The sequence below is a fragment of the Aulonocara stuartgranti genome, assembly GCF_965226115.1.
Source record: "Aulonocara stuartgranti genome assembly, chromosome: 9".
Lineage (NCBI taxonomy): Eukaryota > Metazoa > Chordata > Actinopteri > Cichliformes > Cichlidae > Aulonocara > Aulonocara stuartgranti.
In genome coordinates this window covers 21332900-21345782 of record NC_138960.1, presented here as the reverse complement: position 1 = coordinate 21345782, position 12883 = coordinate 21332900, and the positions used below count along the sequence as shown (strand labels likewise).

General features: G+C 42.5%; 1 protein-coding gene across 5 annotated transcripts in view; it reads left to right on the top strand.

The window, feature by feature from the left end:
- The window catches only part of smarcd3b (SWI/SNF related BAF chromatin remodeling complex subunit D3b), a 65208-nt gene that overhangs the window by 39242 nt on the left and 13083 nt on the right, over window positions 1-12883 (top strand). For 2 of the 5 annotated variants that reach the window (XM_082546892.1, XM_082546890.1), the window contains exons 3-7: window positions 4205-4294; window positions 6385-6427; window positions 8610-8732; window positions 8858-8983; window positions 9671-9766. In XM_082546892.1, coding sequence (XP_082403018.1) covers window positions 4205-4294; window positions 6385-6427; window positions 8610-8732; window positions 8858-8983; window positions 9671-9766 — 478 coding nt within the window. The remainder of the gene's footprint in view (window positions 1-4204; window positions 4295-6384; window positions 6428-8609; window positions 8733-8857; window positions 8984-9670; window positions 9767-12883) is intronic. The other 3 variants (XM_082546891.1, XM_082546894.1, XM_082546893.1) reach the window with 3 other exon arrangements.

Sequence of the window (12883 nt, the reverse complement as noted above, 5' to 3'; positions counted from 1 at the left end):
GTGAAACCATGACCTTTGTGCGTGTTTGTCACTTTTCAGCTTCCATTTCATGTCGTTTCCCCTTCTCTTGCTGCTCGCCTCGTTTTGCATCCTTCGCCTCGCTCATTGCTGTATACATCCACTCTCACCATCACAGTCGCTGCCACGACTGAATGTTGGCTCTCGGTTCGACCTCTAGCTGTCTTCAGCGTCTTTGTAGTGTAAATTTTTACCATCGCATAAACGTGGCATCCTCACAGCTGTCTGCAGACGTTCAGACTCTGGTAGTCTCTTTGGCTTATCCTTACGCTATCTACTGTCAAACCGGGATACGTAACATTGCAGGCTTCATTTGACATTCACACATAGGTCACTTTTACATTAATGTTCCTCGAGGCTTCATGCAGACATACCCACAGTGAAGGAGACGGTGATGAGAGAGAGCCACGTGCAGGAGACTAAGCAGGACGTCAAGTGCTTTGGGAGAATTTATTCGCATATTGTTGCTTTTTCTAATTAGTTGTATGAGAAACATGTATTCTGTGTCTTGTCATGCTTTTAACGCATGTATTCATAAAACAAAGTGATTAGAGTAGGAAAATTTAACTAGCATTAACTATTCTATTCGTTTTCTAAGTCCGCCCTCTGCTAGCTAAGTTGTTCTTGCTCTATTTTTTTGTTTGATGTCAGTTTGCAAATAGCTTCCAGGTGCGTTACCAGCACCCTCCGGCAGTAGTTGTGCATTACTTCCTATGACCTTCTGTTTAAAACCTAAGCAGCATTCTCTCTGCTTCAATTTTAATTTTCTCTCTTTCCCAAAATAGTGACGAGTTACGGTAATTTGACGCGCACATGGTTAAATCTAAACGGAGCTGATCTGTCCATGCAAACGCTTTGTGCTACAGCGATACGCTGAATATCCACGTATGGCTCGTTTTCTCTACTTTCCGAAACAGGTCGAATTTCGTGCTTCCCCCTCTTCCACAACTGTAGTGGAAGTTGCCATCAAATGAAATAGAGGACGGGTTCGTTTTCACACTTTGTTTGTCGTTGCCCTTTCGCACATGTAGCAGACAACAGGAAATTGTTCACACTTACTACTTACTTACTACTGGAAATGCTTTGTTTAGCTTAGTCCTGTTAACCACAGGTCGCACCTGCTTTTAATCCACTTTGTTTTGGGTGCAATTGTAGCACTTTGTATTCTATACTGTTTATTTGAAACCATTACTTACTAATTTGCATAGACGTCGTTTTACTATATAGAAATTCTAATAAATAAACCCACTGCTGCAAATTAAAGTGATATACTTTCAATCTAGATATATTTGGATTAGTGCTGTCAGCGTTAATCTCATTAAAATGACGTTAACGCCATAACCGCATTAACGCGGCAAATCTCCGTTAGTGAGTTAGCACGGATCGCCTCTGGTCCGAATGATTCAGACATTTATGATCTCACATACAGATCCTTCCAGGAAATGTCCAGAAAAGTTCAAGGCTACACAAACACACACACAGAGGCTCACAGAGTAGCTTCATGACTACAAGGAGACGAGTGCGTGCCAGGTTTGGTCATTAGAAAGGGGATCAATATGCACACTCTGTGGACCTCTGTTTCATTCTCCTGCTACGTGCAGCACGATTGATCCACTTATAATTTAGCAGGCTTGTCGAACAGGTCAGGGGAAATGTTGCACTGCATCGAGGCCTCAACCCCCACAGCAGCCCAGCCGGCTGTGGAGGCTCTGATCAATGGTGCAGGGTGACCTGTTCAGGTGTCTTTGTCTTTTTCGCTCCCTGTTGCTCTGTTGGAGTGCGCGTCCTCTGGCAAACGCTTTGATGGTCCGGCGCCTCCATCCAGCTCAGACTCCACGCTGCTGCCAGCCGAGGGCGGGCCACCTGTGTTTGCAGTGTCATTGAGACCTTATGGTCCCAGCTACACGTGCTCTGCAGAGCTTACGCTGTCCTGCTACAAATACTTTGCATTAATTGGTACAAATACTCAACCCTTTGTCCTAGAAAGTCTGTATATATTTTCCTAAAAAGTTTGTGAAGAAGCACCACAGGACAGATTATCTTTATATGTAACTCACACGCATGTCTCAATTCAGGTACTTCAACTAGCATGTAGGTGTAAACTTCTCACTTATATGGTGCATGAAGTTCAAAAGCGTAAATCTGTCTTAAATTAAACATGGTGACTGCACACTAGATGCCATATTTTTGGAAATTCCTGGACCCAGAAAGGAACAATTTAACTCACACACACACACACACACACACACCATAAGCTAACGTTGTGACTCTGTTGATGTATTTTTGGTGGGCTCTCCCCCCCAAAATTGGATGTAGGTCTTAAAAAGTCAAGTCAAAGCAGAAGTGCATTAATCCTGGATTTATTCTCCATGCCAGCATTTAAAAAGCCACTTATGTGGTTGCAAAAAGAAATCTTGTTTTATAAAAGTCTATTAGAAAGCTCACTTGAATCTATGACCTAAAAACACACCTTCCTGATGAGTTTATGGACTCATCGCATGTTTAGTGTGGTCTCCAGTCGACTCAAAATGCAGGATGTGGGCGGGCCTACTACGTGATTGACAAGTCACTGCATCATTCACCTACTTGACTCGACTGGTACTTTTTTATAACCTATGCAGCTGGGTTTCTGAGCTGAAAATGTGACGCCAGCAGACTGCATGCCACTGATTGGCCAGGCAGTGACGTCACTTCATGAGTCATGAGTCATAAGACTGACTGCTTCACAAGAGTCAAACCCGCCAATGATGGCGCCACGATGTCCTCCATTGTTGTCTTGTTGTGACCACAGCCACATTGAGGTGGAACTCAGTTATAATGGAAAATGATCAAAACCGAGTCCAGTAGAGTGTAGTTGAGCTGAGTGGGTGCTTGTGGAAAAGAAGTCAGCTCTGCCACTCACTCGTAACATCTGGCTTCAAAACACTCATTTGTCCAGGATGATAGCTCTCGAGTAGAAGTGTCATCCAATGGATGGCTACGTCCATCTTTTATATACAGTCTATGGTCTGTATATTAATGATATAGTGTGAAAAACATACAGAATCCCACGTTTGAGTATTGCGAGTGCGTTTCTGCTCCGTTTCTCTCAGAAAGGGGAAACATTTGTTTTGTTGTACCACAACTGAAAAAAACCTTGTTTGCTCACCACAGACACTTCGCATATTGCAACATGACGTAATGTACGATTGGCTGGCCACTACTGCTTTGACCATTGCCTCAAAAATAGGCTCAAACCTCATTCTGGAATAGATTTTCCACTTTAAAGCAGCACAAAGATGAAGAACTGCATCGTCTCTGTACATCCTCTGAATGAATGACAGCTTCCAGTTGATTTCAGAGTGTTGCACCTCAATCTCCGCCCCAGGAGAGTTGAAACCACTGCCGGCAGCCGTAAAATAGAAGATTTAAAGATTACGTGCCGTGTTCCCTCCTCTAGCTTTGCCTCTTTGTTCTTCAGACCCCAGCTTTATCCACACCCTGCTATATTTTGGTTAGGTTTTTTTTTTTGTCTTCAATTTTATCTCTTATTTCCCCTGAGTGCCACATTACTTATAAACCCCCGAACCTTGGTTTTTGCTATTAATGTTGGTCCTTGAAGTAAAACTTTCCTCACTGCTCATAACGCACGGTTACCTTGGACACTTAATGTTGCTTAGGAGGATTGTGAGGTTTTATGCAGCAGTTAAAAAAAGGCTGAGTTTTGTGGTCAGGAGCTACTTTTCTGGCTGTGGAAATGACAAAAAGCTCTTATTTATCCATAAATCACCAACCATGTATGCACCATAGGGCCATCCTGAGCTGAACCCAAACAGGTAAAACCACCACACGCTGCTTGTCTGTTCCCATTGTGTTCATTATCAGTGTATTGTCTGTCTTTGTGTGTGAAGCATGATTGTTTTGGTTCACTGAGAAACTGTTGGATGAGCGTGTCCCTCAGACGAGCAGGACGCCTCCCAGGTCCTCCCCTGCTGCACTTTGTGCATGCATGGACACCGTTACCCATCCCCAGTGCCTGCCCTTGTCTGCACCTACTAACAGACCCTTGAACTTCACACACACATCCAACACACACAGACACACACACACAGAACCACCAGGTGTTTACCCTCGTACTTGCTGCCACTGAGTGTGTGTCTCGCCACAACTCTAATCGGACAACCTTCGAATCCTCACCAATTCTTAGGAAGCCAGTCGGATTCCCCGGAGCCAATGAGATGCCGGCGAGGCAGATGGACATGAGAGAGCCCCAATCAGATCCCACGCTCGGATCAAAGTAGGATTTTATTCTGCTGCATGTCCGTTTTCTTTCGTTTGATGACTCTGGCCTATTTTTTTTTCCTTCTTGCCTTTTCACCTGAGCCCAGCACTTCCTGAATGAGAAAACAAACGTAGAGGTCGTAGAAGCCGACTCCTGAAATGTAGTGGTGCATGCTTTGGGCTGGAGCATGGCATGATGGGAACGGTTTTGTGCAGCTAGAGCAGAAAAATAAATAGAATAGAAATCCAGTCTCAAACCATTTTAAGAGAGTGTAAAATGGCGGGTTGTTTTGTGTTTCTTTTGTTTTTTCCCCTTTCCAATGCACTCCCGGATCCTTCAATTCTCCTTGCAGCAGGCTTGTTTCAGTAGTTGGCATGCTGATGTAACATACTGCTTCACAGACCGTTGTAGTGCACTGTGACAGAAAAATTCACTACACTGCAAAAAATCTTTTCTAGATACAAAAAGTAATCTAACTAACTAGAGAAATTTCCACCCACAGAGAGAGCTGGGCGAGAACTCAAAACACACTGCAAAGTTCCAGAGATCCTGTAGTGTTTAAACTCTTAAAGTTTCATGTAATTATGGAAAAATCAATCTGTACTTAGATTTGTGTGATCAGTTAATCATTTAATCTGTTAAATTGATTCCTTACTGGACTGTTTCCTTGAAACTCAAATGTCATCACAGTGTAAACTAATCAACCACAACATTAACGCCATGAAACTCAAACCTGACGTGGGCACTCCCCAACGGCAGCGGCCTCCACCCAGTAACTGACAGGACCCGATGGATCCCGGTGCCAAACCCCCACAGGACACCAACTGTCTGTAACCTGGTGGGCCGAACCTGTTTTGGCTGGTGATTTTAATGTTGTGGCTGATCAGTGTAAATAAATTGAATTCATGTCGGCCGCTCCTGCTACCTAATAAAGTATCTAATAAATCTACAATCTAGTAAAATTGATTTAGTTGCTGGTTTTAACTGTTTAAATCCATTTTTCAACATTTCAGGTTGATACCTCCTTTACTTATGAACTTGAGGGGTCATTGAGGGGTCAATAGTGCACTTTAAAGGCCTTTAAATAAACAGAAAACAGCTGATTATGAGAGATAAAACCACAGTGTGGTTAATTAGTGAACCTTTCTTGTTTCTAATCTCAACCAAAGCCCGGCTGTCTATATTTACCACTCCATCTTCTAATGTAACTCTTAGCAAGGAAGCAAATCAAAATATTCAGCTTTAAAAAAGCTCAGTTTAGCTCTCGATATCCTAAAACAAGATTACAAATTAATCAAATCGCCCCAAGGACGTAACACCCTAAAGGCAAGATTATTTATTATCTTTAATGAGAAAAGTGAGTTGAAATGATCCGTCCTCATGAGACGAGTTTATTTCTTTATTTTTCTTTTTATGCTCTTTTTGCAGTGTAGTGCCGTCTTGTTGTTTTTAGGCAGCGTCCTCCTGCAGGCATCAACGACAGAGCACTTTACACGGGGAGATGATTAAATATTTAAGGAAATCTTGGGGGGGTGTAGGAAGGTGTAGTGATGTTTTTGCAATCAGCGTCACCTGGAAAGAAAGTTCTGACAACTTGGCACAGATGTTCTTGTTGCTCTTAGCCCTTTCTTGGTAAGTAAAATATATGAAGTGTGTTCACGCTGCAAGGAATTAATGAATCTAATGAGCTGCACACACACACACACACGCATAAATCCTGAAAAGTCATGGGTACACATCCTGTCACCATCCGAGTCCTGCAGCGGCGGCCTCAGCGATTCTGCAGAAGGTGTGTGTGTGTGTGTGTGTGTGTGTGTGTGTGTGTGTGTGTGTGTGTGTGTGTGTGTGCAGTGAATACATGTCAGGGAAGAGATGTGACACTTTTTTGGCTGTTAGAGGCTCTCGCTCTCCAGGTGTACCGCTCCATCTCAGGGAACACACAAACACATGATACACACACGCACACACACACACAGCTGGGACGCTGGGGTGCTGGATATGGCCCAGCATTTTAGCAGATGGCCTGGGTGCTACGCTATCAGTCACCATAGTAACATGCTCTCTTTTCCCTCTTTCTCCCTGTCTTTCTCTCCCTCTCTCTCTAGTGCTAAGAGAAGGAAAATGGCAGACAAGATTCTTCCGCAAAGGGTGAGGCTGCATATTTTTACCTTTGTTGCTGTGTGTTTTTCTCTGTGTGTGTTTTTTATCCTTTGTGCGCTGCACAGAAAAAATCCCGGTCGTTTTTTTGATGTTTGGGGTTCTTGGGAGGCGCAGAGGGCCAGGTGATTATTTGTTATTTCCAAATGAGATGAGGGAGGATGAGGGGAACAGATCTGAAGGTTTTGGGGCTTTTTTTTTTTTAGGGTTTCATTTTGCTGCTTGGACAGCGGCTCATTGATTTTCTTTTTTGAATCGGCGTAGTCAGCGGGATGTTGAAAAGACGCAACCACAAGTAAAACTGAAGGAGGCAGCAGAAACACCATGCTGCCACAGGTGAGAGTCCGTGCCGGCTGTGGTTTGCATCCCGTGCTCTCGGTTTTCGGCCCCGTGCCACACCACGTCCTGGCCAGCACACAGAGCGCTTTACAGATCTGGAGACTGAGAGGTTAGGTCTTATCCCCTGACATAGCCCAGACGGGGAGATAGCTGCAGGCACAGCTGGGGAGCCACTACACAATAATGAGTCAGGCACGGGGAATGTCTGCCACACTCCTCCGTCAGCTCGGCACCTCGGCCCAGTGAAAGGGAGCGAGATGGAGATAGAGGAGGAATGAGAAGCACAATGAAGGCAGCCTTTTAGAAAGAAACGTGAACGAAGAGGGAGGGAGGAACTGTAGGAGCATGTGTGCCCAGCTTGGTGAGCAGCAGCCCTTGATGCTCCGAGGACTTTCATCAGTATGGTAATGCCTGAGACTCCTGGCTGCTTGGCTGCACGGCCTGCATCTAATTTTGATCCCCTGGTGTCACGAGGCTGGTGTGGACCACCACGATAATGAGAGACTGTGGAGCAGTGGTGGAGTGCATTCAGGATAGTTGTGCTTTGTTTGAATATTTCATTGTCATGCCACTCCTCAATTCAAATTCAGCGGGGATAATGAACTTCAGCTTCAGTTCGTTTGCAAAAGAAACGCTTATAAAACACATTAGGTACTCTAAAAAATGGCAACTTTATGTACAAATACAGTCAGATAATAAAAAATCGTACTTGCTAATTTTCATATAAAAGAGCCCTATAGTGCACAAACCTTTTAAAAATGTAAAATACTTTTTAAATAATTTAGAGGTTCAGACAGTTAGGATGTGTGCTCTGTGTATGTTACATTTGCAAAGCCAAATTTAACATCATCACTCAAGGTGCTGTAAAAGTCAAAGTTCAGACCCCAACTTGCCTAAAATGTCCTGGAGGGATGCTAAGAGAGCTGTGCATAAACAAATGCCCGCAAACCTCATTAAAATGAAGCAACACTGTAAAGAGGAGTGGCCCAAAATTCAACCACAAGGATATGATGGACTGATAACTGTTATATAGAAAACAGTTACTTCAAGTTATCACTGCTAACATTGATTCTACAAGATACTGACTTATGGGATGTACTTAGTTTTTCACACATTGCTTCTCCATTTTGGGTTTTTGTTAAATAAATAATTAAAAGGTATCACAAGTCATGTGTTGGTCATCTAAGGTTGTATTTTTTCAATCTTAAGAACTGATAAAGACCAGATGATTGTCCTGATACTTAAAGCCTTAGAATGACCGTGCATTAGCGTTAGCTGCAAGTGGGCTCACTCGCTTAGCTAACTAGCTTCAGTGCATTATTGCTGTTTTTCATAATCTGGTAACTTTATTTCTTTCCCACCTATTCTTATCTTCATTTGTGTGTGTGTGTGTGTGTGTGTGTGTGTGTGTGTGTGTGTGTGTGTGTGTGTGTGTGTTTTTTTTTATCACCTTATATGATAAGCTGCAGTATTGTTTTACGCTAGCAGTTAGCTGTATTTTCTGGAGGCTTTGTTTAAAGTTCTCATTTTTGTAGTGTTGTTCTATGCTAGCAGTTAGCCATATAGCCATATTTTCTCCATATTTAAAGTTAGAGTGGAATAATATGGGTTTTTTTCTCTAACCTTAAAGCTTCTTAAAGGTTAAATTACAGGATACTGAATGTAAGGGGCTAAAGTAGACAACAGACCCCCTACCAGCACCCGCACCAGAATAGACAGCTTATCAGCTTAAATTCTTTAGTGCTATTTAGATATGCAAAGAAAATCTTACTTCTTAATCCAGGGTGTGAAACTTTATCTGATTTTAACCTAAGCCTGTCCTCCCTCTGAGCAGATCCGTGAGCTGGTCCCTGAGTCTCAGGCCTACATGGACCTGCTTGCATTTGAGCGCAAACTGGACCAGACCATCATGCGCAAACGCGTGGACATCCAGGAGGCCCTGAAGAGGCCAATGAAGGTATCGAAAAGAAATCAGGACTCGGGACAAACGAGAAAATGCTGTTTAAGGATAGTTTTGCAGTTCAAAGAGAAACAGACAGAGATCTCCCTTTAAACTGTGTTATTGTCATGGCCTTGTCCCAGCAGCAGAAGCGTAAACTGAGGCTTTACATTTCCAACACCTTCAACCCTGCCAGACCTGACGCAGATGACTCTGATGGCAGCATTGCGTCATGGGAACTGCGAGTAGAGGGGAAGTTGCTGGATGATGTGAGTTTGTTTTATTCATAGTCATGCATGGGTTTAGTTTTAATACAGTCCTTTTTTTTTTTTAAGGAAAATAACTGAATACTGAGCTGTCGCGGCTGGGTGTAGATGAATTCAGCATGAGTCAAATAACTGCTTGTCCTCTAAAATAATAACACATCTAAATCATCCCGGTTGGTATTAAAGTGTGCCGCTCTTTGATCTCGTAGTTGCTCTCGGTCGTCTTCGGCTCGGTAATGATGCGCTCAAACGACTACGGACAGAAAAGTATCGTCTGGCTCAGAATATGAAATGAACGACTGATGTTGAGAAGAGCGTCTTGAGGGACCGCGAGTGTCTTAAAAGCAGAAGGTTTTTGCATTTTTCTTGTGCCGTGAGCTTGACTGCAAAAAGCTCTGATGTTCTCAGAGCAGCGGCACAAAGCATTTAGGTTTCACAGACCACAAATATTTCTGGTTGAGCTCGGAGGAAGTGGACTCTGAGAATGTCTTGCGTCTTTCTTTTTCTTTTTCTTTTTTTCTGATCTCACCCCGCCTCTCGTGGGTTTTTGATGAGTAATGTTGCTATAAGCAAAGACATGGCAACAGTAGTTTGCGTTTGTGAATCTGCTTATGAGTGTTTCATGCATGTGTGTGACTGATTATGGGTCTTAACCGACGTCTTTCTGAATGCTATCTGTTTGCTCTGCAGCCGGGGAAGCAGAAGAAGAAATTCTCTTCGTTTTTCAAGAGCCTGGTGATCGAGCTGGATAAAGACCTGTACGGTCCTGACAACCACCTGGTCGAGGTCAGCTCAAAACACAGAGGAGGAACCACACACTCACCTGCGGAATTTGCATTGATCTCAGAAATCATCCATTTTTCAGATCAATAAATGGATGAACAGCAGCTTTAATTTTACACTTTTACCTGCACAAAACACGAAAGTAAAAACACACTTTTTGCTCTACTGCAGTGGATTTTAAATGTAACAGATGTTCACCTTCAAAAGGGTCCCCAGTGTCTTTCAAGTGCAAAATACTCAACCTTGCAAACCTGAAAGCTGATTTTCTAAAAGTGTGTGGTGTCCGCTTTCGTGTAGAAGTTCACCCTGAAATCACATATACGTGTTTTCCTTTGGCTTGTATCGAAATGTATGGTGTGAGTTTTGTAGTCATATCGAGCTTCACTTGAATATAATGAAACTAGATGGTACTCACCTTGTGGTCATCAAATCACCTAAAAAGTCTATTAGAAAAACTCAGAGTCAGGGCCGGTTTCCAGAAATCACCTGGCAGCGCTCACGGTAACATCGCTGTACCAGTAACATTGTAAAACATATATTAATAATGATAAAATAAACATGGTTACGCCTTTATTATTATTATTATTATTATTATGATTATTATTATTATTATGATTTTTATGTATTTTTTGTAATCACAGGTAGTATTAGTGTCTATTTCAGTGAACTCGAGATCGAAGTCAGAGGTCAAGTCTGCATGTTGAAGTATCCTTGGCTAGGATACTGAACCCTGAGGCCATGTCCACACTAATACGTTTTCGTTTGAAAACGCATCTTTTTCTCTCCGTTTTGGCCGTCCGTCCACACTGAGACGGCGTTTTCGGTCAAGGAAAACGCTGCGTTTTGAAAACGCTCTCCACAGCGGATACATTTGAAAACGCCGTTTTTGTGTCGCGGTGTGGACAGCAAACCCGGAGCTTTTTCGAAAACTATGACACATTTTAGTCATGTGATGCAGTCATGTGACCAATCAAACTAAGATAGCGAAGGGCATTATAAACGGCAGACAGAAATGAGGCAGGTCGAATCGTCTTGCGCAGGACTGGAACGTAGGCGTTTTCGGCCGTTTAAATGTGGACGACTGAAACGATAGTGTGGACGCAGGCGAAAACCCAGAAGTTGTTATATTAATGTGTTACACAATTTAGAAAGTTATGCAAATGGAATATTTGTTACAAAAAGGAGATAAACGTGTAAAAATGTAACAAAGGCTGTGAAGCAGGTCTTTATGTCTCGGTCCTTGTGACCTCAGGGCTGAAACACATGCTGGAGAAAGTGTCTCTGTGCCTGCCTACGAAAGTGTTGCAGAGTTTGTGTGGGAACATTACTGCTGCTGAGTTTTTAAAATATGTTTTTCTGGCACTTTTAAACCACAAGCTTTTAGTTCCATTATATTCAAGACAAGGCAGACTTTTCTGCAGCGTAGTGGCTGAACCAAATAATGGACTGGAAACTGGATTTAAAGGTACACAGGATAAAAGTCCACATCTCAGTTTTGTTGATCAGGGTTGCGGTTGCACAGAGGGTCTGAAAAAAATTCAGCAAAGGAGAAAACAGAGGTCAGCGTGCACAACAGAATCACTGAAACTTTAAAGCTTGAGCTGTAAGGTTATGCATACATTCGCTGAGTAATTAGCTGTTGGGACACAGGAAGGAAGGAGCAGCAATAAAACAAGAAAAGGAATTTCAAAATAAAGCAGGAAATTAAATTGGTATATAGGTACTTTATTACTGCATAAAAAATATGCAGTCTAGAATACTTTTTAAACAACATATTTAAAATAAAAGTGCCAGAAGCTCAGTGTGAGGGCCTTATACCGTGAGAGTGCAAAAATGAAAACAGAAAATACAAATGAAGACAAAGATGAATACGTAATATGTGTGTGGAGGTATCTCCAAAGCTATCGAAGCATATTTCCTCAACGGAAAAACACATTTTTGTGCCATCTGTAAGTGTAAATTTGGGGTTAAGTATCTCAAAATTTCAACGTACTAATTCAAACTTGCAGAGAAAGAAGTTGAAAATTTGACCTATAAAGAAGACGCCCGAACATTTTGACTCATAGATGGGGGAAAAAGTGTTTTTCAGTGGAGGAAACAAGCTTCCAGACCAATGCTGAGCACCAGAACGGTAAAGACAAACAAACGGCACAAAAAGGCCAGAAGAAAAATGTGCACATATGATTTTGGACTAAAACGGCTCCTTTAAGAAAAGCCGCTGTTCTTGCACCCACATCGGCCAGACACAGTTCAGTTTTTCACATCTATCTCTTTGGAAAGTAATTTTCCTAACTTTTAAATTTTAAAAGTATTTGCCATGCAAAGATCTACAAGTTTTGCATGCTTTGCTTGATGTTAACACTACCTGCAGCATTACACACAACCCCCACACTCACAGTCCTTACACTTCGAAACGGTCTGTCCCTGCCGCCTGATTTATGGAGTGCATGTGTGCAGCTTCTCTTTGTGGCAGACCATTCGGATGTTGAACGAATTCGCTTCCTGTCTTAGCTGTTGTTTCTCGCACCCCTTGGCAGACAGCGTGTCACTTAAAACACACAAAAACGAGCATAAGTGCTTCTCTTCGAATGTGTGTGAAGAGTAATTGCAGTCCTTAAAAACGTATGCACTGTTTCGCCGCTGTTACTCGCTGCGTTCAGGTGACCTGCAGCTCACCAAGTAGCTTGTTACCAAAAAGGGGCTTTAAGAAGCCATTTTAGCTTTTTACCCCCAAACAGCACAGCAAGCATCTGTTTATAGCCACAAGGACAAAAATAACAGACATATAATGTACTGACACTTTAAATAAATCCTGCAGATTTTAAACTGATTGATTAATTCAATTTGAGCGATGTAATCTGGATAAATGGCAGCAAATCCAAACCAGAAGATATCTGATAACATCTGCTGTGAAAACGTTCTGTTAACTGAACCTCCTCAGTCTGCCCTAATACACTCCTTTCTGCTGGAGGCTGTTTGACATGTCATAGCAGGGTAAGCACAGGTGTATTTAACGTGTTATTCACACACACTTCGAGTTATAAAAGGCTAACTAAAAATGTCGAGCACTGCTATGATGAATCTACGTCAAATGTGGCAGCTACCAAAAATAAACACCTG